At 40.9% G+C, this 24,631-nt stretch overlaps 3 protein-coding genes across 3 annotated transcripts; all 3 read right to left on the bottom strand.

The window, feature by feature from the left end:
- Positions 1-68: 68 nt before the first annotated feature.
- LOC138026880 (ribosomal protein S6 kinase alpha-5-like) lies at positions 69-24,631 on the bottom strand. The gene is made up of 17 exons (XM_068874341.1): positions 24,482-24,631; positions 24,280-24,354; positions 23,973-24,191; positions 23,561-23,676; positions 23,215-23,325; positions 23,009-23,092; positions 16,119-16,222; positions 15,667-15,811; positions 15,382-15,543; positions 12,432-12,557; positions 11,862-11,932; positions 11,624-11,680; positions 11,392-11,479; positions 9,168-9,338; positions 6,591-6,791; positions 6,303-6,453; positions 69-606 (listed from the first exon to the last, which is right to left on the bottom strand). Exons 1-17 carry the CDS (start codon positions 24,534-24,536, stop codon positions 269-271), a joined length of 2,274 nt encoding a protein of 757 aa, XP_068730442.1. The 5' UTR covers positions 24,537-24,631; the 3' UTR covers positions 69-268.
- LOC138027272 (integrase/recombinase xerD homolog) lies at positions 17,749-18,619 on the bottom strand. The gene has a single exon (XM_068874832.1). The coding sequence runs from the start codon at positions 18,617-18,619 to the stop codon at positions 17,750-17,752; it is 870 nt and encodes a 289-aa protein (XP_068730933.1). The 3' UTR covers position 17,749.
- LOC138027271 (uncharacterized) lies at positions 18,715-19,716 on the bottom strand. The gene has a single exon (XM_068874831.1). The coding sequence runs from the start codon at positions 19,702-19,704 to the stop codon at positions 18,715-18,717; it is 990 nt and encodes a 329-aa protein (XP_068730932.1). The 5' UTR covers positions 19,705-19,716.

Here is a 24,631-nt window from a genome sequence, read left to right as displayed (position 1 = left end):
TTCACCTCTTAAACTTAAATTAAGGGACAAAAAGTACATTCATTATTCTTCATTTACATAATTATACATGTCTGTCAGTTATTATTTTATTTCCCACGTGCGAATTTCAAACAGTAAAAACTACGTTTAACTTTGTGAACATTATAAAAAAAAGTCCATCACATCCAGTTAATGTCTCTGTTTCACTTGAAGTGTATCACACATATCTACAATATTAATATTATCGGTACATAATTTAGCAGTTTCTAAAATTAAAGAATTCCCCATGTCACCTTGGGTTAAGCAAAGGTGACGTACCACCGCTGTTACTATGGTCACTACTTGTGGTTGACCTGCTGTCTGTTGATGTTGTCTTATTCTTTTTCCGTCTTTTGGCAAGCGGTGCCTGCTGAACATCCATCAGCGCAAATCCTTCCTTGTGTGCTCTGTTGAATGCATCATATGTAACATTAAGAGCAGACTCGACATATGTTCTTTTATGCCCTTTCCCAAGAATACCAGGTGTCATCAGAGGTGTATGTGGAAGACATGTGCTTCCTCTTAACCATTCATGATTGACAACTGCTCTCACTTTTAATCGCTGGGTTGGATCTACGGTCAAAAGTCCTAACAATGAAAGGAAAAGTGGTAGATAAATCAGTAAGAGGGTTGAATTTACCATTGAGTGACAAGGGCATGACATATGAAAAATCTGGGTGCCTCTTAAGAAAGTCAAAGCTACCGCGCACCGGTGGCTCAGTTGGTTGAGCACCGGCCTGTCACGTGGGAGGTCGCGAGTTCATTCCGGCCGGACCAACACTCGGGGTCTTTAAATAACTGAGGAGAAAGTGCTGCCTTTGTAACTACATCTGCAAATGGTTAGACTTTCAAGTCTTCTCGGATAAGGACGATAAGCCGGAGGTCCCGTCTCACAACCCTTCAATGTTAATAATCCTGTGGGACGTAAAAGAACCCGCACACTTGTTGCTAAGAGTAGGGCACGTAGTTCCCGGTGTTGTGGTCTGTCTTCTGTTGTGTATCATGGTTGGGAAGGTAAAAAAAGGGGCCACAGTAATTGGCGCAAGCTACAGTCCCAGACATAATTGTTGGGACACTTATGCCTCTTCCTTCCCTCTCAATGTTGCTGTGAAAGATTCGGTGACTGAACTGCGATACACAACATTGAGAGGGGCAGGGGACGCACGAGAAGGGAATAGAGGACGTTCGCATGAAGTGTCCCAACTAATTATGTCTGAGACTGTGTTGGAGAAGGAATGTAAAGAATTTGAGTACGTGTTGACACATTACGACATAAGACTGTGCTGGGGTCACAAGGGGGCGCAGTTAATGTGGGCCGTTGTGACTTCCTAAGTTTAGGGATGTTCTGTTTCTAATGAAGGGGAGGAATTAAGCAATGTATATAAAGAAACCCTTAATGTTAACAATATCCAGTTCGCAAATAGTGTATTCAGCGCAAGCTTTAAAATACTGCCATAGAGAGTTTGCAGCATGGTCTTTAAATTTCCCATTGATAGTGTCACAAGAGCACGTGTGTACTATCTGTGTACAATTCAGGGTTTCTCCATACGGAAAGTTGCCGAAATGTGCCACATTTCAAGGGGAAGCGTGTGGAGAATAAAGAAAGAAGCCATTCTTGCCACGAGAGCATGTTACAAACAACAAGGACAAAGGGGAAGACCATTCAAATTAAGTTCGAGAGACGGAAGACGGCTTCTGAGAGCCATGAAAAGACTTCGAGAGAAAGAGAGCAACTTTTCCTGTGAAAGAATTATGCTAGAAGCTGGAATTTCTTCCAAAAAGGTATCAGTGAGAACAGTGTCCCGTTTCCTAAATTCTCAAGGGTATTTTTATCTACAAGCGCGTAAAAAAGGTGTCTTGACGGTCCTCGATATGAAGAAAAGGCTGAGGTTTGCGCGACAAATGAAAAAAGATCACGGTTCTGATATCTGGACTAAACGTGTGGCTTTCTATCTTGATTGTGTGTCATATGCGTATAAGAGAAATCCCTTAGACCAGGCTTTGGCTCCGAAGGAATGAATTTGGCGAAAACGAGGCGAAGGCCTTACAACTGGTTGTTTGGCCAGAGGCAAAAAAGAAGGAACAGGTGGAAAATATGTGAGACTTGTAGTAGCTATCTCCTACAATAAAGGTGTAATTCTTTGTCATCCGTATGAAAAAATGACAGGGCGCTTTTTTGCCAATTTCATCGATGAACATTTCCCGACGATGTTTACGCTGTCAGATAAGGGGAATGAGAACTTATTTGTTCAAGACAATTGTCCATGTCAAAATTCCGCTTTGGCAAAAGCTGCCATGCGGAGAACCCGTGCAAATTTACTCAAGTTCCCTGCGAGATGTGCTGACGTTCTTTGCCACGAAAACCTGTTTCCTATGGTTTCTCGTAAACTACAGAAACAAGTTATTGAGCAACAAATTACCAGAGAATCATATCCTGCGTTTAAGACCCGAGTTATTAACACCTTTTATTCCGTACCAATCGATACTGTCAATAAGCTCATATCATCCATGCCTAAGCGTATTTTACAACTAATTGCTGTAAAGGGGGGTCGCATAAAATACTAAATGTTTAATTAATCAACAACCTAAACAATCTTTGACAATTGCTGTAATGAAATACACCTTTTCCCGGGAAGGAGAACTATTTACGTTAAGCACCGGAAATAAAACTGTCTCAGTCAAAGGAATAATACAGTTAAAGCACTTAACACAACTTTTCTTTGTCCCTGTGCGTGCACACAACGGTTCAAGAATTTTTTTCCCCAGCTATGCTCAATATTATCTATCGTTTTCTGCCATGGATAAAACAGCTTTTGGGGAGCAAAACACAAATAACTTTTACAACATCATTCGAGAAGCAGGTGTGACATTCAAAAGTCTTGGAATGTTTACACGCGATGTTAATTCACTTTGCACCAAATGGTGACATCCGGTTCGGAATGTTTTTAACAAAATACATCGCTTAAGAACAGTAGTAATACAACAGAATACTTGGCCACAAATGATGGAGGAGACGTATAACGGGCAAGTCATATCAAACGACTTAAAACCTGCCCTTAGAGCCCCAAAAGAAGATGTTGTACCTCACGTGTCTACGGGTCACCATCGTATAATTCAATAAAGATGTTTTCGTTTGTTTATTAAGCGAACAACCGTGTCACCATGCTCCAAATCTAAATAACTCGTCCTACATGTATCAACATGGAATGAAAATAAGCAGTTTCACTTAAGTAAAATCACCACGTTCTTGTCCTTTAGTGTTGCATTGTACATGCAAGGGGAATTTTGAAAAAAGTATCTGCAAAGTATGGTGACCCGTTATGGTGATCCGTTGAACAGTGACACCATCTGTACACTAGACTTGCGGCAAGATCAGTTCCGCAAAACAATGAGGGCAACTAGGGATAATCTGTTGTTCTTCCTCGGGAATTTGGTTGTGGAAGGCAAAAACCTTCCACCGAACTCTCATCATTTGTGATTCCCTTTCGTCAAGCACTCCTCCTCTCACCAAACTCAGTTCTTCTTTACTTGTGCAAAAAATAGGCGTATCCGAGGCAAACTCGATGTCCTGACAAAAATGACTTTTTGGGGCTGGTAGATGGACTTTCTGCCCCTCCAAGAGCAGTAATAAGTCGTGCCATGGTATGATCTGAGAACACCAGCGGAAATCATTGAGAAATATAACTTCTGCTGTTTCTGCGCCGAGCCAGGCAAATGTCGTGGTAGCGGGGTTTGTGAAAGTTCTGAACACGATATTTAACGGGTTCAGAAGAAACGTTTTACTGCAATTCGCGGGTCCTTTCAAAAAGACATTCCTATACTTGCCACGGCCTTGCTCCAAAACATTTCTGACTGCCAGCGAAAAGTCATTGAGGCTAATGTCATTACGCTGCAAAACCTGCCCAGCCATCTCCAGCCATCTGCCACCGCAACCCTCAACACAGGGGCTCCCGATCTCACGGTAAAGAATTTCCACCCTTGTTAATTTGGAGCGTGCCAAGTCCAACTCAGCCTTTTCCATTTCCCAGCCTACACTAAGGGCTTCCTCAACAGCTTTGGCTCCTCTGTTTTCTATAAATTCGGCAAGGTCAGTTTTACCCTCTCTTTTTGTTGACTCGCTAACGCTACCAGCTGTAAACGCGTTTTCATGCCTTTTTCAACTACAATTTGCGACACCTCAAACACTGTAAGTGTTTTCTTCCGCTTGTTTTTTTTTTCCACCGTCGGCACCATTTGTGACCAGACCCGCCCGAAACGCGGTACTTGCATTCGTCGTTATCGGTGCCCCAATATTTTTCAAATCGGGATGATTCGTTGAGTGTACAGCTAAACTATCTTCGTTGTATACCTCCAGGCAGTGTAATAATTCTCATGTCTGTCGCTAAAGTTCACTTTCACTCCGTACTCCTGGTCAATATAGTTTCTCACACGCAGCCAGCGTCTCCGAGCACTCAGTTTCATGGCCATATGATAATGGACACCCCCAGCAACATGACTCTCCTGACTACAGACCCAATGAATAACTGTACAATTGGACTTAGGAACTGCATTCTCAAATGCGTCTAAAACAATACGCGCGAAAGCTTCGCGTGTGGGGACAATGTCTCTGTTTGCTTGACTATAAGTAATGAGGTAAACTCGCCTCACATCTCGTGCGCTCAAACTCTCACTTGTACTGCAACGGCCATCATCCTCATCACAGACGCTAGATGCTTCAGCCTCTCTTTTGATAAACTCCATCATAAACGTAGTACGACGTATCTGTGCAATAAACGCCGCCCCTCTTTTGGCAATAGTAACAACCTGCAACCACCTTCTACTATAGCGCGTGTTATTTGTTTTCATTTAACCCAGAGATCTTTGTTTACCATGTGAAAAACTGTTGAGGTATCACGCAATCGCTACTTCAACCCAAACGTGACCGCTGATATCTTTATCGTTTTGTCTATGAAATGTTAACGTTACACTCTTTAAAGAAAATAAGGGAACACTTATTTCGTGTAATGATTTCTTCTTCAGCTTACAATCGTTCATTACTCCCAGCATTTAATGTCGCTCTGATACGTGTACACACACAAGTATGATACGATTTCCCGCCAATACAGCTACCGAGTACTCACATACCAAGAATTCCTCTTTTACACAGTCCCAGACATAATTGTTGGGACACTTATGCCTCTTCCTTCCCTCTCAATGTTGCTGTGAAAGATTCGGTGACTGAACTGCGATAAACAATGTTGAGAGGGTCAGGGAACGCACAAGAAGGGAATACAGGGCGTTTGCATGAAGTGTCCCAACTAATTAATTATGTCTGAGACTGTAGCTCTGTTGTGGCGCTCTGCTAGCTTGACTGGCAAAGTTAATAAAATTAATAAAATAAGTATGACATTCTCATTTTTTTGTTTAAATGTTCTACCATCTTAAGGTAATCAGGATTTGTGTGAGCTGAACCACTAATTAAAATAAAAAAAGATTTTTTATAACATTATTACAGTCAAAACAGCTCAAGCATTCCTCAGATGAACGGATCAATGAGTTCATTATTGCAAATTAATTTTGATTTCAGTAATCATTTCAATAATCTGGTCGTCGAATGAATGATGCAGAATTCAATCAAGCCTCAGTTCAAAACTCGAATTTTTGATTGGAATATTGCTGGCTTCCGGGGCCAGGCCAGCATGAGAATTTCACAGGTTCAAGCTGATTTGCATAATCTGCCAAACACTGGTCATTATAACCTTTCTGTAATCTTACCAGTATGCTCAAACTTGAGACACTATGTTTTCAAATTCCAAAGATAGTACAGGCAAATGGATTTAAAAAGAAAGGCAAATCGTACTTGTTATGACCTTGTCAGATTATGCAAATTTGTACACCTGTCAAACTCTCATGCTGACCTGGCACCGGAAGTGAGCAATAATCCAATCAAAATTCGAGTTTTGAACTGAGGTTTGATTTGAATTTTGCATCATTTATCTGATGACCAGGTTATTGAAATAATTTCTGAAAACTAATTTGCAATAATGAACTCATTAATCCGCCTGTCTGAGGAACGCTTGAGCTGTTTTGACTGTAAGTGTAAAACTGCAAAATAATTATTGTATTATCATTAAAGATCATGGAAATTAATGCGCTTCTTAATAATGAAGTGTTGAGTTCCTATTATAAGCTTCATGTACTTAGCCAGCAAAAGGCACAAAAGAAAATAACCATTGATCTTCATGAATTTGTCCTTTATACATGTAGCATTTTTGCATTTCAATTTAACTGTGTTTATAGTGTACCTTTAATGAGATCCTTTGCTGCTGGTGATATTGATTTCCACTGCTGCCCTTCAAACCTGATATCTCCATGTGTGATTCTTTGCATTATGAAATCTGAAGACCTAAAACTGCGACTGCTTTGAAATGGTACCTGACCAGAGAGCATGGTGTACTGTAAAACAAATTTTGCATTTGCAAAATAGAGTTTAGCTTCAAACTAATGAGTACTTTCCCCTGGTGACTCAAGGTGCTGTCTTTTAAATTTGAACACGAAAACTGTCTAGTAACATTACAGAATGATTTGCTTACCATAATGACTCCAAGACTCCATAAGTCACATGACTCATCATACCCACTCCTTGTAGTTGTCTGGCTAATAACTTCTGGAGCAGCATAAGCTGCTGTGAAGCAAGGAGTTTGCAGAGGCTGATTTTCCGGCTTAAGTCTTGCAAAGCCAAAGTCAACAATTTTCAGTTCAGAATTGTCTGCATCATCTACAAACAGCAAGTTCTGAAAAGTATAACACACAATACCATGATGCAGAGCTATCACAAGAGTCTTTTTAAATGCTTACCATTTTGCCTAAAAGGAAAAAGGGTGCAGAGTCCTTCTTGTTATAATAAAAAAAAAGAGACACTATTAATTAAGGAGCACACCCATTTTCCTTGCTTGGAAGAAGTGCAATGTGGTACAAGTTTGAGACTTCTGATTGTCTGAATATGTTCTTTGTTTTCATGTTATCCTTGACAAGTAGGAGGTGCGGTGGCCTCATGGTCAGTGTGCTCGACTCCGGATCAAGTGGTTCAGGTTTGGGTTCGGGTCCTGGCTGGGGACATTGTGTTGTGTTCTTGAGCAACACACTTTTCTCTCACAGTGCCTCTCTCCACCCAGGTGTATAAATGGGTACCAGCGAAATCCTGGGGGTAACCCTGCGATGGACTAGCATCCCATCCAGGGGGGAGTAGAAATACTCCTAGTCACTTCATGCTACAGAAACTGGAGATAAGCGCCAGACTGATGGGCCCTTTAGGCTTGTAGCAGACTTTACTTTACTTGACAAAGTACCAAAGAAAACACACGCCCTTAGAACTTACACGTACAATTTACAGCAACTGCAAGCTTTACTTGCATGACTATAAAAGTACAATAGGAATAATCTTGAACCCACAACATCCGGGTTATATCTCTGTTTCCCCGGCAGTGCTTTTCCAAGGGTAAAGGGTGGGTAAAGGGTAATATTTTGAACCAACCTTTTCGCTGAATTGCTTGGCACAGCTATTAATTCCTATTACACCCTATTGAAATGGTGAGAACTCGATTGCATGCTCCAAGAAATTGTTGTGTTCATGATTAATCTTTTTGTGGAAGAAATATATGGGTTCCCTGTGTAGGGGAGCACAGCTAGCAGACCAAATCCCACGAATGGGACAAAAACGGCCCACTTAATTATTTACTGTCTCGCTTGTACTTTGTGGATGCATTCGCTACAAAAATCTGCAAGTAGAACTTAAGACTCGAATCTTTCAGCATTGCAATTGAACACAAATCAAAAAATGGTTTGCTATTGAAATCTTGAGAATGAGTGCAATTAATTAATAAAATTTACAAATAAAGCTGTTTTAGGATTTTGTGTTCCAATGAAAACCAGAAAGATCACGATTTTGAGAACAGATTTCCAATGGAACGCACCCCCAAGTTTCTCAATTGAACACACCCTTTGTTTATTCTTGGAGTAAGTGAGTAGGTTAGCCTATTAAGTGAACTAAGGCCCACTCAGGCGAGGTTCTGAGCAGCAACCCATGTTCGAAAATATGACATTTTTTTCTGGAATAATATCTGGTGCTCGTAATCAACTTTGTGTAAGGAAAACTTTCAGAGAGAACAGGGGATGAAGTGAAAGCAATGTTTTCTGACTGGTTCACTGTATGTGTTGTAGATTTCGTTGTTTTTACTCTTGCATATCTAACGTGAATTTGGAATTGACTTGGATTTGTACAGCTTGGTGATTGCCTACAGAAATTCTGCGCTAGTGTGCAATAAAAACTGCTGTTCATCGCTCGATGCATTAATTTGCTCTGTGAGTTCCGAGCTTTGTCTTTACTTCATAACTTGCGCTGTTCTTTAGATTACTGAGTCATATAGTAAATGTAAGTAAATTGTTGTCACCTCCCAGTGGGTATAATTGAACTACATGTGAGTTTTGTTATAACTTTCAAGGAACTTGAAAGGCAAAGACGAAATGAGAGCAACAAAGTAATATCGCTTGTGGTACGGGTCAGGTTGTTGAAAATTAAAGAAATTAAAATGCTAAATTTTGTAAGATAAAATACTAAATCTTTACCCATTACCCTTTATCCTTTAATTTTCACCCTTTACCCTTGGAAAAAAGCTGCCGCTGTTTCCCTACCAACTGAACTACAAGATAAGACAGGAGCAGACTGTCCAGGCTAATCAGAGTTTCCCCTGTCCTTGTGTGAGCCCATTTCCACTACTAAGGCTAATGCTCGAAGACATTATTGCATTCTAATAGAATCTTTGTTGTAATGTAAGTATACTACATGGTCAAAATTTGTGGCCTGCTCCTGTCTGACCCTGTGGCTCAGTGGAGTGAAGCTGTGATCTGGCATGGAGGTTGAAGAGCTTTTCTTCATCCTTGTATGGGCTGAGATAGATTACATGGGATTATGAAGATAGCACTTAAAATAATATTATTATTATTATTTTCGTATAGATGCTGAGCTGTATAAAAGTATAACTCACAGAATCATTTAAAGGAATTTAAGAATGAATGATATTAATTATTAATAAATAGAGTTCAAAAAGATATTTTTCACAATCATTGCACAAACAATGTTATAGAAAAGTCATTGTAAAAAGTGTAGGTACCTCAGGTTTTAAATCTCTATGTACAACTCCTCGGCCATGCATAAATTCCACAGCAGAAGCTAATTTTCTAATTATGTCACTTGCTTCCACTTCAGTAAAATTTTTCTTCTTTCGTATTCTTTCTAACAGCTCTCCACCACTAAGTAATTCCAAAACTAAGTAAGTGTGGAACTGTAAAAAAAAAATGTAATGAGAGGTCAGAGAACAATGTATCTGTTGTAGTTTAAAGTTCTCCTTGGTTAAAAATTTTTCAGACTGGTTTTTACTTTTCTTTGTCTCATAGACATTACCATAATCTGAATTAAATTCCTCAAAGAAACTTCATGATAAGAACCACTGCAGGGGCTGATTGAAAATAAATGAGCAAATATTAACTACCTACCCCTTTCATAAAAATGTCAACTCTGAAGTTAAAATTCCAATCAACAGTTTGCTTTTCATTGCTGTGAATCAATGTCAGTAGGGAGCACGTACAGTAGATTGGTAGGTAGATGGGCCACATTCAGTTGCATTGTGATTGGTTGATTTTGATTGAATGAACAGGTTTGTTTCTAGAGAAACTACAGTGCTACATCAGAGGGGAGTGAAACATGAAAACTAGGTCGGGGGGTCGGGGTCGAGGGAGTAAATAGACCATTTTACAGTTGTGGCTAAGTTACCAGGCCTAACAATGGAAGCGAGGCTGCCGGTGACCCTGTTTTGATACAAACCTTTATGCTTTTATAATGTTAATATGGACTAATTAGCGTTACAACAACACAATTTACATGATAAAAGCAGTGAGGTCTGTATCAATGCAAGGTCACTGGCAGCCTCGCAGCCATTCATAGGCTTGGTCGCTGAGCAAACAACTGTAAAATGGCCTATTGCAGGTTAGGTTGGAGTGGTGGACAAAACACTGACACCCAGTCCATGGACTACCCAGATGGACTCCCCAAATGAACTACCCTAAAATGGACTAACTCTTAAAAAGATTCAATGAAAGAACTGAATTCATATTATATACTTACATTGCACATACATGTACCTTGTTTATTTTTGTCTGCATGGCCACATGAAACTAAACCCAAGAATTGCACTGATTTCACTTCACTTACATAAACTAATCGGCCATCACAACAATAATAATAATTATCAAAAGCTAACCAACTTAAAAATATTAGGTGCTTTAAAGACTTAAATACTGTTGATCAACACCATTTAAAATGGGTGTTTAGGCTTAAGTAAGCACTATTTGAGACACTGCTTACATTATAGACCAACAGTACTCATTCGAAATAGTATTTTTAGGGTAGTCCATTGTGGTAGTACATCGGGGTAGTCCATATGGACTGGGGATCAGTGTTTTGTCCACCACCTAGGGTTTCAGGTCACTGTTTTACCACAACCAAAACAACCCAAGCCTTCACAAAAATGCTAACCTTAGGCTTATAACCATTATTTTTTTGCCTAATGTTTGCATTAGTAAAGGTTTGGGTTGTTTCAGCTATGTTGAAAAAATGACCTGCAACCTTAACCTGCAGTTTACACCCTTCATGATTTTCGTCCACTTCGTCATGAGATTCTGTTTTATTAACTGCTTCCCTTTTTGTCACCAAAGGTGAGAAATCAGAACACAGATCAAAGAGAGAGAGAGATCAAAGTTTCCGATCCCTCCTACGCGTAGTTACCTGGCCTTTAAATGAAAGTGAAGCTGGTGTTGACCTCGTTTTGATACAGACCTCCCTCCTTTTCGTATGTTAATGACGTTGTTGTCATGCTAATTAGTAAGAATTTACATGAGAAAAGCAGTGAGGTTTCTGTCAAAACAAGGTCAACTCCAGCCTCACTTTCATTCATAGGCCAGGTAACTAAGCACACAACTGTAAAATGGCCTATGGACAATCACACTGTAGGCATACCACTTGGCAGGTATACTAGTTTTAACCGACAATTTTACAGTTGTAGCTAAGTTACCTGGCCTACAAATGGAAGCGAGGCTGCCGGTGACCCTGTTTTGATACAAACCTTCTGGCTTTTGTAATGTTAATACGGACTAATTAGAATTACAACAACACAATTTACATGATAAAAGCAGAGGGGGCTGTATCAATACAAGGTCACAGGCAGCCTCGAAGCCATTCACAGGCTAGGTCGCTGAGTAAACAACTGTAAAATGCCTATTAAACTAAAAGATAAGACAAATAAGACAAAATGATAAGGGGCTGAAGAGTAAAATACTCACATCATCCTGAAACACTTCCTGTAACTCAACAATGTTAGGATGGCCTTGACATATTCTTAATGACTGCTCTTCTCGGATGTGGTCACGTCTGCACGAGAAAAAAACACACCAAAATGACTCATTGAAAAGAGGAAGTCTTTGGAGCTCATTGAATGGTCAAAAGGTCAAAGGTCAAACTGTATTATCAAGTGCAGCAAAAGCAAGAAAATTATTCAGCAAGGTTGAATATTACCTTCTGCTGATTACTTTAACAGCAAAGGGTTTGCCACTTCGTATGTGAATGCATTTCCTGCAAGAATAAAATAAAACAAATTCAATGAAAAACAAAATCAAGTCCCTCGCCAATCAAGCCTAGCTATTTTGTCAGGCTTTTATTGCAACTGCCTTAAAGTTGCCCAGTCGTTAAGTTCATCAAATTTGGACTTCAAATTTATGACTTCTATTTGTTTCACTGTAAGTAATGAACATACCTGCAGGTTGAGAAACTTCCATCACCAAGAACTTCGTCACTTATGACATAGTTTTGAAAGAAAGGTGAATCCTGCAAAACATGCAAAATCTTTTTTTTTTCTAGACTACTTTTTGGATCAAAATCTTTGTTGATTTAACAACAGGAACAATAAAGGTTATGACTTAAGATTTTACTTTTAACTTTTACAGTGATACGCGAATTAGCTCCATCTTATCTCAGTGATATACAGTGTAGTTAACATAAGGCAAAAGTCATCATACCATCTTAGGTCAAACAATTCTTATTTCTGAATTTCACTAGGTTCTCTAGTATGGATTCTTTATATTATGTATCATTTTATTGTAAACCGCTCTTGATCAGCAAATGTAAATAGCACTACAGTATATAAGTGATTAAACTATAAAATAATTATAACCTCTTATTCTGCTCAAAAGTATGTTCCCCATTTAACTCTTACAACCAAAGACTTATAATTATTATTATAGAGTTTTCTCTAGCAAATGTCATTTGGAAAAAAAAGGGAGATTAAAGACCTCTTAGTAAGTAAAAATTAGATGAAGTAAATTACCTCAAACAATGCCGCGTAATCCACTGCCCCTGGAGCAGGTCTATACTCAGATGGCTTGTTTCCCACGAGATGATTAGAAAACTCATTTTCTCCAAAAATTATGGAAGGAGCAACAAATGAATATCCCTGAAAAGTAATTTAAGAAACTATTAAAAAGCCACATACCTCATTCTTAGAGTACCTTAATTTAGGGCACCTGCAAAAGATGGAATCCGGAATCCAGAACTGAATCCAGAAACAGACCTGGAGCTGGAATAAGAACAAGAAAGGTTGATGATATCCAGTTATTTTTATTTAAATTTCAGCGAAAAATGTTGAATTTTATACAATGCACTTTTTCTGCAAAATTGATTTTTATGGATATTGTTGTGACTACAAAGTTTGTACCACTGGCGTCACTCCAGTTTTGAACGGCTCAGGTTACGAGGATGATTGACATTGAGACTCCTTCTTGATCTTTGGTGGCATGGGAGCGAAGTTGTTACTGAAGCCATGGATGAAAGGAGTCCAGAAAAGAAAACTAAAAGACAAAAGAAATTCGCCTTATTTATTGGAATAAAATGTTAAAGTAAACAACTATGAACCTCGCCTTCCAGATGTCGCCGCATTGGAGATCAAGAAGAAACATGGGAAAAGTGAGCACTATTCTGCGTTGCAGGCATGGACTTTCTAAACAACGAAACAGAGAAACACCGAAACAAAGCACCAAAACACCCATGTATGACCTTACCATACATTGAATACTAACGGAAAAAGGTTGGATTTGACAATAAACATTGCTCCTAATCTCAGTCTTAATCTGAATCCTAATCTGACTCTACGTGAATTAGGAGCAATAATGTTTTAGGCCTAAAACAATATTTTAATCTCAAATCCAACCTTTGACGGTTAGTATTCAGTGTATGGTGGGGTCATACATGGTGTTTTAGTGTTTTGTTTCGCTGTTTTGGTGTTTCAGTGTTTCGTGCTTTAGTAATGCCCAGCAGGCATTCAAAGGGGAAGGAGAGGGGAACAAGAGAACGGCGGGAAAGCAGGGAGGGCGTGCGTCGAAGAAGGGGAGGATGCTATTGTTTTTTTTGCAAATTGTTTTATGGATTCCATTAAACCACATTTGTTAGTTGTTCAGGGCCCATACAACACCAAACAATTTCTTTTTCAGCGATGGTCTGAACAAACTCACACAAGAATTTGTTGAGACATATTTCACAAACTCGACACGCGTCATTGAAAGATTGCTCCTTTTTCGGGCGACTGTGTTTTGGCTTCGCACTACTCTCCACCATGAGAGTTTTTGGAAATGATGGAGCTGTAAACAACATTCCAGCATGGTGAAATTTTCCCTGTGAAGGTTTTTGATTGGATGCCATTTGACAGTTAAAGATTTCACAGCTGCCTTGTGTATGCACATTAATTGGTGGGTTCTTTCAGGCGCGCCTTCCTCATTCTCCCACCGGTCTCCTTTTCCCTTTTCCTTCCCCTTTGAATGCCTGCCACGCAGGCTAGTGCTCACCTTTCCCATGTTTCTCCTTAATTTCCAATGCGGGGAGATCTGGAAGGTGAGGTTCATTGTTACTTACCTTACATTTTATTCCATTAAATAAAGTGAATTTCTTTTGTCTTTTACTTTTTTTTTCTGGACTCCTTTCATCCATTGCTTCAGTAACAACTTTGCTCCTATGCCACCAAGGGACAAGGAGGAGTCTCAATGTCAATCATTCTCATAACTTGAGCGGTTTAAAACAGGAGCAACGCCAGTGGTTCGATTTTTGTAGTCACAACAATATCCTTAAAAATCAATTTTGCAGTTTAACATGTGTCATTACAACATTCAACTTTTTTAGCTGAAATAAGACAACTGGATATCATTGACCTTTCTTGTTCTTCTTCTGGTTCAGGATCTGGTTCCGGATTCCGGCTTTTCCAGACGCTCTTAATTTAGGACCATACGTGCAGTGTTCATAGCTGTAGGCAGCACCTTTTTCAATGACAAGAGCCTAGGTTTTCTGCATACTACCCTATTATCACCTTACAGCCTTTCTAATTGTCTACCTGTAATTGCTCAAAACTGACAGAAGATGTCTATAACTAAAGGATATTTGACAAAGTTCTTTGTTTTCCAACATCTCTTCACTTACAGTAACAGAAAACTAAATCCTTTAGCATATCTATAGTGTCCTTTATTATGTCCAGGTTTCCTGTTCATTCAATCATTCATGAATTCATTCATTCACTTCCTCATTCATCAATTAGTTTGCTCATTCGTTCGTTATTTCGTTGGTTTGTTCTTTCGCTCATTCATTCTTTCTTTTATATCAGTTTAAACTTTAAAACTTTGAGCTGCATGGTTGTTAGCAGTCTCCTTTGACCTTCTCTAATGGCAAGAGAAGGAAAGGAGACCCTAGGAGAGAATGAACATGTAAAAGGAGACTCTATTTGCAGGGTACATGGTTGTCAGCTGACAGCATCCTTATGTTGGTCATCTGTTAGCTGAAAGTCAGTCACTTGCTGGTTTATTACTGATCAACAGTGACTTGACAGCTGGTGAAAGTGTTTGGTAAGGGTGTTGGCCAACTCTCAATCAACAGCTGTTTATCTGTTGGTTATTTGTTTATTTGTTTATGAGCATTACAATATGATCATAGTCCTAGGCGACCCGCAATTAGCGAAGCTATTCTGGGCGGGCCACCTTTCTTAAAGAAGTCCTGTCTCTGTTCTTGAACACATATTATTAAATAAAATCCCAAAGTACATACAAAATAAGAAATCAGTTAATTAGTTAATTAATTACACAGTTATCAACATACAAAGTTGAAATATGATTATTATTTTTGTTGAAGAACTGTGGACAAACTCATGGATAGTTGGTGGCTAAAAATGCCTTAAAATGTTCCCCCATTGATCACCCTCAACAAGTGATGGTGCATCAAGTTACTTTGATTTTGCATCTCACCTTAAAAATTCTGTCTGCTGTCTTTGGCACTGCAGCAGGAGAGTATGTTGGAACCATGTCTGTGAACTCTTCAGCAAAATTACTGACATCCAGTTCATCCCTAATGCGAGGTTTAAATGGTGCTGCAATTTTCTTTTGTGACAACAGGTCCCAGTTTATTGACTGCAAATTTTCCAAAAAGACTAACATCAATACTCAAGAACAAAGAGGAAGGATTGATTGATGCAAATTATTGTAAAGTGAGTGACATGAGGTTAAAAAATAATTTATTTCTCTTTAGAATACCTTAAAAAAAGGATGTGCTTTTATTTCATGAGCACCTTTCGCTCCCAGTCGCACCTTTGGGTCTTTCTGCAGTAGTTTAAGAAGCAAGTCCATAACCTCGCTTGAGATATCAGGCGGCATTGGAGGACTGTTGTAAAGAATTCGCCTAAAAAAAAAATCCAAATTCATTCATATCGGCACAAAGGCTACATAATGGCTATACCTCTTCCAAGGGAACAGAAAAGATTAAATGTAGCTGCTGCATTAGAACAGTTGGAGAAAGAAACAAAGAAACAAAATAAAGGGACAGAAAATGACAAATGGAGAAAAGAGAAAAAGAGACCAAGAGAAATAAGGTAAAAAAAGAAAAAAATGATAAAGGTAGAGAAAGGTGGAGGGAAAGAAGAAGGCATAGAATAAGTAAGAATTGATGGACAGTTAGTTGAGAAGTTAAAACAGGTTGGATTACTTACTTAGAAATTTCAGATTGGCTGTTTTTCTCTCCATCAACAGTAAAGGGAGATGCTCCTGTGAGTAACTCATACATGAGCACTCCCAAACTCCACCAATCCACTGCCTGACATAGCAAATTAAGATGCAGATGAGAAATAATCCTCGCTCTCAGCAAAGATGCTCTCATCTGGACAAATTTAAGCAATTATATTATTGTCTCTTACAGACACCAGAAAGATTCAGGTGGCTCCAACGAGATTCAAAGCCATGACCTCTGTGATGCTGATGCAATGATCTACCAACTGATCTATGAAGCCACAAACTTAACAGACACAGAAAAAAGGTTGCAGAAAATTGTATGGGCACAAGTGATGTTTTGAAAGTTCTCACTTTGAGAACTTTCAAAACATACATGTAATATTGTGAGTGACCATAAATCATGAAGTATAAAGCAAGTTCATATGATTTTTTATTCATTATATAATTATATACCAGTAGTCAACAAAATAACTCTATTATTGAATTTCCATCAAATGATAGCAAATTCCATATTGCACTCTGTGACCTCTATTGCACTCTACAGTGTATATAACCTTATTTTATGTATTCATCATTAATGACTCAGAAACATGATGTTCTGTTGAGTATATAAAAACAACTGTTAATTAGTTACTGTTCAGCTTGTAATAATATAAGTGAAAAAATTACTCAATTTTGATTGGCTGAGAGCAGTGCAGTTCAAGTGTAACACAGTGCAAAAAGTGTAATACCAGTGCAAATTAGACATTGAAATTCTGGATCATGATTGGCTAATAAACAATAGGACTTGGTCAGAACCAATCAAATCTTCTGTTTTCAAATCAAGCGCATGCCCAGGATGGCGCAATTTTTTCCTGCTTGCATAATACACATGCGTTTTTTCTGCTTAATGAGTCCCTAAGGGTCAGTGACATAAAAAGGGGGGAAAGCCGCGGGGGATATTCGCATGCCCAGGAGAGGGGCATGGGCAACCGAGGGTAATGATGATTACTCCTCCCCCCACCCTCTGCAAGGCTTGTGAAACTAGAAAAGGAGGAACACAGAATCTCCTTTTATCTATTTATTATTATTATAATAATTTTTTTTTTTTAAATATAAATATTATGTTAATCACTATCCTTTGGCAAAATTTGGGTGGCAGGGAAAGCAGAGCCTATGCCCCCTAGGGTAGCGGTGTCCCTAAGAGGACCCCCTAGAGTAGCAGTGTCTCTAGAGGCAACCCTATGTTAGAATGTAACATAGGGTGGACCAGAAGAGGGGTGCCCTTCTGGAAGGAGAATAGGTCAGATGGTGAGTTGTACCATTTTGGTGTAGGCAATCCGGACCTATTGCCAAGGAGGGCTGTCCCACCTACTGTGGGGTAAAGTGCAGCCCAGGGTGCACTTCCCTGCCACAATTGTGTGAGCCAAAAACATTCTGGTCAAGAATGGGGGAACACAATCACCCCACAGTAAATTGGGTGGACGTTGGCTGGAATACCAATTGCCACATGTAGAAGAAATAGGATACGATATAGGCATGCATAGCCATAATGAACAGTAACTAGTTGTCATGATACTGGTCATCAGGGAGACAACAAAGAAAGGTCTAACCTACAATAATTATTATTACTTCAGTTCATTGTCAGTTGTTTAGGGATAGCCAGCAGTGTCTCTTGAGGAGTTCTTATGTAACGTTCATAGCAGTCAGAAGACCAACGACCCAATACCTTGATTAACCAGGCAGGAATCCCTGCAGCAGCTGCAGTAGTCGCAGCACCAATACGGAAGCTATGTGAGAAATAGTGTTGAGGTTGTATGCCGCATTGCTGCAGGACATCACGGAGTGCATGAGTAAGAGAAGTTCGGGTGAGCCACTTGCCACTGGTGAAGGTGAACAGGGGGCCTGCTGATGATGGTTGGCATTGGAACACGTAGTCTTTCATAGCCATAACGGCACAGATGGAGGTAGTGGACCTTGCTAGGGTTAGGGTGCAACCATTGCGGAAGGGATCTGTTTTGGACCGTTTAATTGTGACTAGCATGTAGTTGGGAGATTCAACGCGAGGGATAAAGGTGACATCCTTAAAGCAGAGGTGAGTTGCGGGGTCGAAGACGTGGTCATTACAGGTAAATTCGCTTGAACGTAAAAAACCGAAAAAGGCTAAGGTGAAGGCTGCCCAGAGCATAATGTGATTGAGGTCAAAAGTCAAGTCTGGTCGGTAAAAGTTGAAAATAGACTGCAGGATTTGGATTGTAATTGGATAACGATCTAATTTAACGGGGATTTGGGAACGTTTGATCCCATTAAGGACCTTCTGGAGTCGAAACATTTTTGGGAGTTTTAAGGCAAAGTTGTGTAGCCTATGGAGGTCTTGAACGGCAAACAGGTAAAGCTTAATGGTATTGTAGGAAACTGTTTTGGCTAAATGGGAGACAAAATAAATCAGAGTAATTTCAGATGCGGGGAGAAGGGGCGTAGAGGGGCTAATTAACCCGTGCATAAGGCAAAAGGAAATGAAATGGTTTTGACCGACACTATAAGAACGTTTAGTAGCTGGAGCAAGGGACGCACCAAGGTAGTGGGAAACGGAGGCTGTTAAATGGACGTCGCTGATAGAGGGATGGCGCAGGGGAAGGGTGAGGCATTGGGAGCCAGGTGGCGGAAGCGGTCCATCTGAAAACGGGACAAAGAATCAGCTATTGAATTATCTAGCCCAGGGATATGTCTAGCGGTGAAGGAAAAGTTGTGTTCTAAGGTAAGAATCGTAATGGCCCGTACGAGGTCCATGATCCTAGGGGACTTGGAGCGTTTGGAGTTGATGATGGAGACAACTGGCAGGTTGTCGCACCACATACAAATATGTTTGCCTGACCACGAAGGGGCCCAGAGGTAGCAGGCGATGTAAATGGCAAACAGTTCCTGCCAGTCAATGCTGATACCTATGGTGGGGTTAAGGAGGTGTTGAGGGAGCCAAGGAGCCTGAAACCAGTCCCCATTGAGATAACCACCATACCCATGGGACCCAGAGGCGTCCGTAAATAATTGGAGGTCAGGCGAGGAGAGAACGTCACCCCCTAAGAAAAGACTTACTCCATTCCAATGGGTAAGGAAGGTTAACCACATTAAAATGTCCTTGCGGAATTCCCCGTTGAGTTTAATGTGCCAGCGAGAGTTAGTGATGCCCTTTGTTAAACTAATTATTCTTTGCAGAAAAGCCCGGCCCGGGGCAACAACCCTGCAAGCAAACTGTAGGGTACCAATCAGGGACTGGAGCTCCTTCAGAGTGGCAGATTTACGGTGTAACCACTGTTGAAGGGCCTGTTTAGCACGGATTAGTTTGTCCAAGGGAAGACGAGCTTCCATGGTAGTAGAGTCAAGGAGAATACCCATAAATTCTAAGGAGGTGGCAGGAGCAAAAGTTTTACCGGGGGCGACAGGGATATTGAGTTCGGTGAAAAGACAAAGGATTTTGCAAAGGGCAGTAAGGCAGTCTGACCTAGGGGGGCTGGTGACAAAGAAAAAGTCATCCAGAATGTGGATCACGTTAGGGATACCTAGCTTATGTTTAATTATCCATTCAATCATGCAGGAAAATTGGTCAAAAAGATAGGGTGCATATCGCAATACGAAGGGGAGCACTGTATCGAAGAAATACAGGCTGTTCCATTTCATGCCGAGGAGCTCCCAGTCGGATGGGTGCACTGGAATATTGCGGAAGGCGGACTTGATGTCCAACTTGGACATGAAGCACCCTTGACCAATCGTCTGAATGATAGAGATGGCAGTATCTATGGTAATGTAGTGTAAGGAGTAGTCGGTTGGGCTAATGTGGGAATTAACGCTAGTGGTTTGATGTTTGGGAAAGGAAAGGTGAAAAATGGTTCTCCACTCGGTGGAATGCTTTTTTGGAACAACCCCAATGGGATAAACCTGAAAATTGGAAAAAGGGGGGGAAACGAATGGGCCAGCAGTGTGACCGAGCCGTAATTCTTTCAAGAGATTGGTGCTTATGATGTGTGGATTTTGCTTAGCAGAAATGAGGTTGGGGTATTCCCTAGAAACCCGAGGACCCTGGAAACCAATTTTAAAACCCTGGGAGAGGCCGGTGAGGACAGCATCGACAGATGCCCGGTCAGGGTGATCATGCAGATAAAGGGCAAGTTGGGGAAGGTCAATAGGGGTGGTAGGGGACAGCTTAGAAAGGTATTCAATGGTGGCTTCGGGTGGAATGGCTTGAGCGGCTAGTCTTTGACTGGATGGGTCCAGAGCTTGAGGAGTCAGGGTGGTCCTTTCCTGGGTGGGCTGCAGTGCATCCGGGCTTGTTGCATTGGTGAGTGTAGGGGCAGGGGGTGCGGGCGCAGGGGACCCCTTTGTTGAAGTTGAAGCAGAGGTCACCACGCTTGGAGCCTGAAGAGTCTGTATACCTGGGGGAAAGGGGGCAGGAATCGGTTACGTGATCCGAGCTGCTGCAGGCCTTACAAAGTATGGCTTTTGGGACACCGGTAAAGGTGTCTAGGTACAACTGAACATCCCTCTGGCCCCAGTTAATGGAAAGGTTGTGAGAAGCTCGTCGGCGAAATTCCATGTCATACAAATACCACGCCATACCGGGGAACTTACGGGCTGACTCACGTATCAATTGCTGGTAGGCGAATAGGGCCACCCCCCGGGATGGGTAAGAGGAGAGGAGCACAGACGAGTAAATGGCAAAAGCGTCGAGCCATCGGTCGATCCCAGTAATTTTGGGGCGCTTAGCCTGGGATGGGAGGGGTATAGTAAGGCCCTCGTGTCCTACTTGTAGTTTAAGCTGGGAGTTCGCGGTAACGTGGTCTCGTAGTAGAGACGAAAAAGGAAGAAGGCTAGCAAGGTCCACGTACTCACCGTTTGTTATGGCTGTGATGCAGCTGTTGGAGAGATGACTGGCGATAGATGGAACTCGGTAGTTGGTATGCAGGAGGGCTGCGTCCTCCGGTGAGCCAAGATTCAAAACTTGCTGAGAGGAGGACCGCGAGAAATCCACAGAGGACGGAGTCTGTTGTTGTCCGCCATTGCGGACCGCTAGGAGAGAGGGATCTGGTGCGAGGCTGGTAACGCCTGGCAGTTGTTGATCTTGCTGAGCAGTTGAAACAGCGCCAGATGTTGGGCTCGATGGCGAGTTGCTCGCGGAGTTGAAGGAGGCCAATTTTTGCTCCACGATAGAGGCAATCATGGAGGCCAACTGCTGATCCGGCATGATCGCGGGGCCGGTAGATGCGGGTGTGGAGGCCCGAGAATCATTCGCTTGGAGGCGAGCGATGAGCTGCTGCCGTGGCCCTGAGTGTACCAGGTGGCGCTGGGACGCAAGTAAGCGTAGCGTTTCGGTCGGCATTGCTGCATACGGCGACGTTGGTACTGCATCCGCAGAGTTAGCGCGGGCATCCGACTGAGCCGTGGTAGGCGAAACCGTAGTGCGTTGGCTGCTTCGAGATTTACGTTGTTTTGGCATTATATGTGGACGTAGGGAAAAAATGCGATCTTAAAGAGTGCAACTCAAGGTACTTGCTTGAAGAGCAAAGCTGAAATGTGGCTGACTAATGGTATGGGGGATTTACATAAGGTGAAACAGGTGAGAATCGCGTGATGTTGTGGAAAACTACTGGAAGCTTTGGCAACCGCTTTAACACTGTAAAAGTGAAAGTACTTTGACCTAAACAATGAGCTTTTGACTACGGGACAAGCCTTGATTGCGAGGGTGAGGAGAGTAGAGTACACTAGGGACAAGTGAGGGGTAAATAGTACTCCCTTAGGGCTCATTAACCCCAGTTAAGAGCTTAAACTTATAATTAACCATTTCGAATTTTTTCATGTATATTTAACAACTCGAAAGTGGTTCAGCGTTGTCTGTACTCTTATCGACAACGATATTCATCATCACAGTAGCCGAGTGAGTCTACACTCACTAGTGTTTTTTACCACAATATTCAATGCCAAAGAAAGTTTTTATTACAGAGCATGACCGAAATCATAACTCAAAGAAAGAGAAAGCCTTGTCTATAACTTTCTTGCAATATGATTGGTTGATTTCCTAAAATGAGCGTTCCTGATTGGCTATTACATTGCGTGACATACTTATAACTGTTAAATATTTACAGTTCAGACTAAACTGTCATAGAAATGTCTTGAGTGTGATAGGCCAACAGCAATACAAGGGAGTAAGGTTGGGATGTCCTTCAAAACTCCTTTCCCACTGGATATTATAAAATAATTAGGATAGTACGAGCACTCTAATTGGTCAATAGCTGTGTTAAGATGAGAGTATGGAACACGGCTGTGACATCACACAAATTTCGATTGGTTATGTATTGTCAGACGCGCATTTTGATTGGCTGGTAGGAAATATGAGCGTGTGTCAAGAAAATCTGTTTCAATCAAGAAGTAAAAAAAACAGCATTTTCTTCCATTTGTTGAGTAGAGAGGCCCTGAGAGGGTAAATTCCGACAAGCAACATGGTCCAAAAAGTAAAAAGAAATTCCGACAAAAGACATCCTTTCCCAGCAAAATTCCGAAAGTGATGTCAAGGCCGAAAATGAGCCGATTAAACCTCGACACGATTGATTTTAAAATTCTGACAAGCGACATGGGACCCCCCCCTCCCCCCTGTCAGGGACTCAGTAGAGTGGGGAGCTGGGGGAGTTGGGAGAATTCTTCACAGTCTCAAATTCTCCTAACTCCCCCTCATGTTTAGATGAGGCTATGGAAACACAGAAAACGTTCTCTATCGCTTGAATTTTCTACCTTCCTATATGGGTATTTTAAAAAATCACAAACTACCAACCCGTGCTGTCGTGGAAATACAATTTCCAGAAGTTTTCAATAACAATAATTATTATTGGTCTAAATATTTCCATACCTTGTCATGCCCTCTGCTTCCTCCTTTGACAACTTCAGGAGCCATATACTCTATTGTACCACAGAAGGAATATGCCCGCTCACCCTAAGATAATTAGCAATCATCATTGGATTAGCAATCCTTATTAAAAATCAAATGAAGTAGTTAAACATTAAAAGCCCCATATTAACATTTAACTGGTGATTATACAAAACAACCCCACTTACAGATTTTGGGTCTGAAAATTCTTTGCTCAAGCCAAAGTCTGTAATAACAACATGACCGTCTGAATCCAACAGGATATTTTCTAATTTTATGTCACGGTAAATTATTCCGAGCTGCAAGAAAAAAGGCAATATCGTCAAGCTTTGTTGTAAGTCAGAGGCTATCGATCGTTCCACAAAAGCTTGCATGCAATCACACGTTCAACAATCAACATTATCAAACAAGGACAAGACAAGAACTGCACTTCGAACGTCTTTTTATAATTTTCGGTTTATAAATTTAATCTTTGCTTGCGAAAATACAAGGTTTCAATTCTGGCCACTGTCCAGAGCGTATTGTTTCGCTTACCCTGTGAAGATGTTCAATGGCAATAATGATCTCTCCAATATAAATTCGTACTTCGTCTTCGGTAAATTTTTCTCGTTGGTAAAGATGGGTGAACAATTCGCCACCATTCACATAATCTGCAAAGACAAGTACTCCCATGAGAACAACTTATTGTAATAGTGTGCTGATTAAAATTTAAACCAAATAAGCTTAAAGACCAAAATATTTCAATACGCGAATTCTGCATGAAAATGAAAGAATGACACCATGTTGATTGTGTCGCGATATGCGACCGAAAGTACGTGACACGGAACAAACATGATCGCTCCCGCAAAAAAAATTGATTACGTTTGTGTTCCCATAAGTTCTTGTTCATGTGACCTAACTGAAGTGAAATGAAATAAAATCATAAAATAACGAATGAATAACAAACCCATGATCAAATGCAGTTTGGATTCTGTTTGAAATGCCCAATGTAATGTGACCAGAAATGGACACCGTCTCACTGCTTCTAACACTTGTCGTTCGGTGCGTGTATGCTCAGCTGTCTTGGCTTTCTGCACGATCGTCGCCTTCTTGAGAACTTTCATAGCGTACAAATTGCCGGTGAAATAACCACCTCGTTTACGAACCAGGAAAACCTTTCCGTAAGCTGTCAAGATGAAAACATATCGAAAGTCAACTTTCGCTCACAGGTTCGCACAAGAATTGCAGAGAAATCTGCAACTAGTGCGATTTACCTCCAGTACCAAGCACCTTTAGGAGCTCAAAATTCTCCAGTCCAACTTTTTCATCTTCGTGTCCCGTCAAATTTGCTGAAAAAACAAAACATAACTTTTCCAACACCAATTCTCTACAATCATTGTTTATGTTGAGACAGACCACCAACATCAACATGCCGGAGATTTTTCAGTTTTCTACGCATATGAGAGAAATACAAACCATTTTTTAGCTCATGGTGAATCAGCTCAGACATTTCACATCCATTCTGGCTCATCTTTTAAGCTGATTGAAGCCCCCCAAGGCTTTCAAGGGGGAAGACGCACAATTCTGCCAAATTTGCTCGACATACACGATTCAGAAGCAATCCCC

The sequence above is a fragment of the Montipora capricornis genome, chromosome 12 (assembly GCF_036669925.1).
Source record: "Montipora capricornis isolate CH-2021 chromosome 12, ASM3666992v2, whole genome shotgun sequence".
NCBI classification, from domain to species: Eukaryota; Metazoa; Cnidaria; class Anthozoa; order Scleractinia; family Acroporidae; genus Montipora; species Montipora capricornis.
Note: the sequence above shows the minus strand (reverse complement) of the source record. Positions and strands in the feature narration are given on the sequence as shown.

What these genes read in the sequence shown, in the direction of transcription:
- LOC138027272 (XM_068874832.1), bottom strand. Translation starts at nt 18,619, where the DNA reads ATGCACGGGTTAATTAGCCCCTCTACGCCCCTTCTCCCCGCATCTGAA.
- LOC138027271 (XM_068874831.1), bottom strand. Translation starts at nt 19,704, where the DNA reads ATGATTGAATGGATAATTAAACATAAGCTAGGTATCCCTAACGTGATC.
- LOC138026880 (XM_068874341.1), bottom strand. Translation starts at nt 24,536, where the DNA reads ATGAGCCAGAATGGATGTGAAATGTCTGAGCTGATTCACCATGAGCTA. An exon ending in TCACCATGAGCTAAAAAATG is followed by an intron (nt 24,355 to 24,481) that starts GTTTGTATTTCT and finishes TTGTTTTTTCAG; the next exon opens with CAAATTTGACGGGACACGAA. An exon ending in GGAGTCTTGGAGTCATTATG is followed by an intron (nt 6,454 to 6,590) that starts GTAAGCAAATCA and finishes TTTGTTTTACAG; the next exon opens with TACACCATGCTCTCTGGTCA.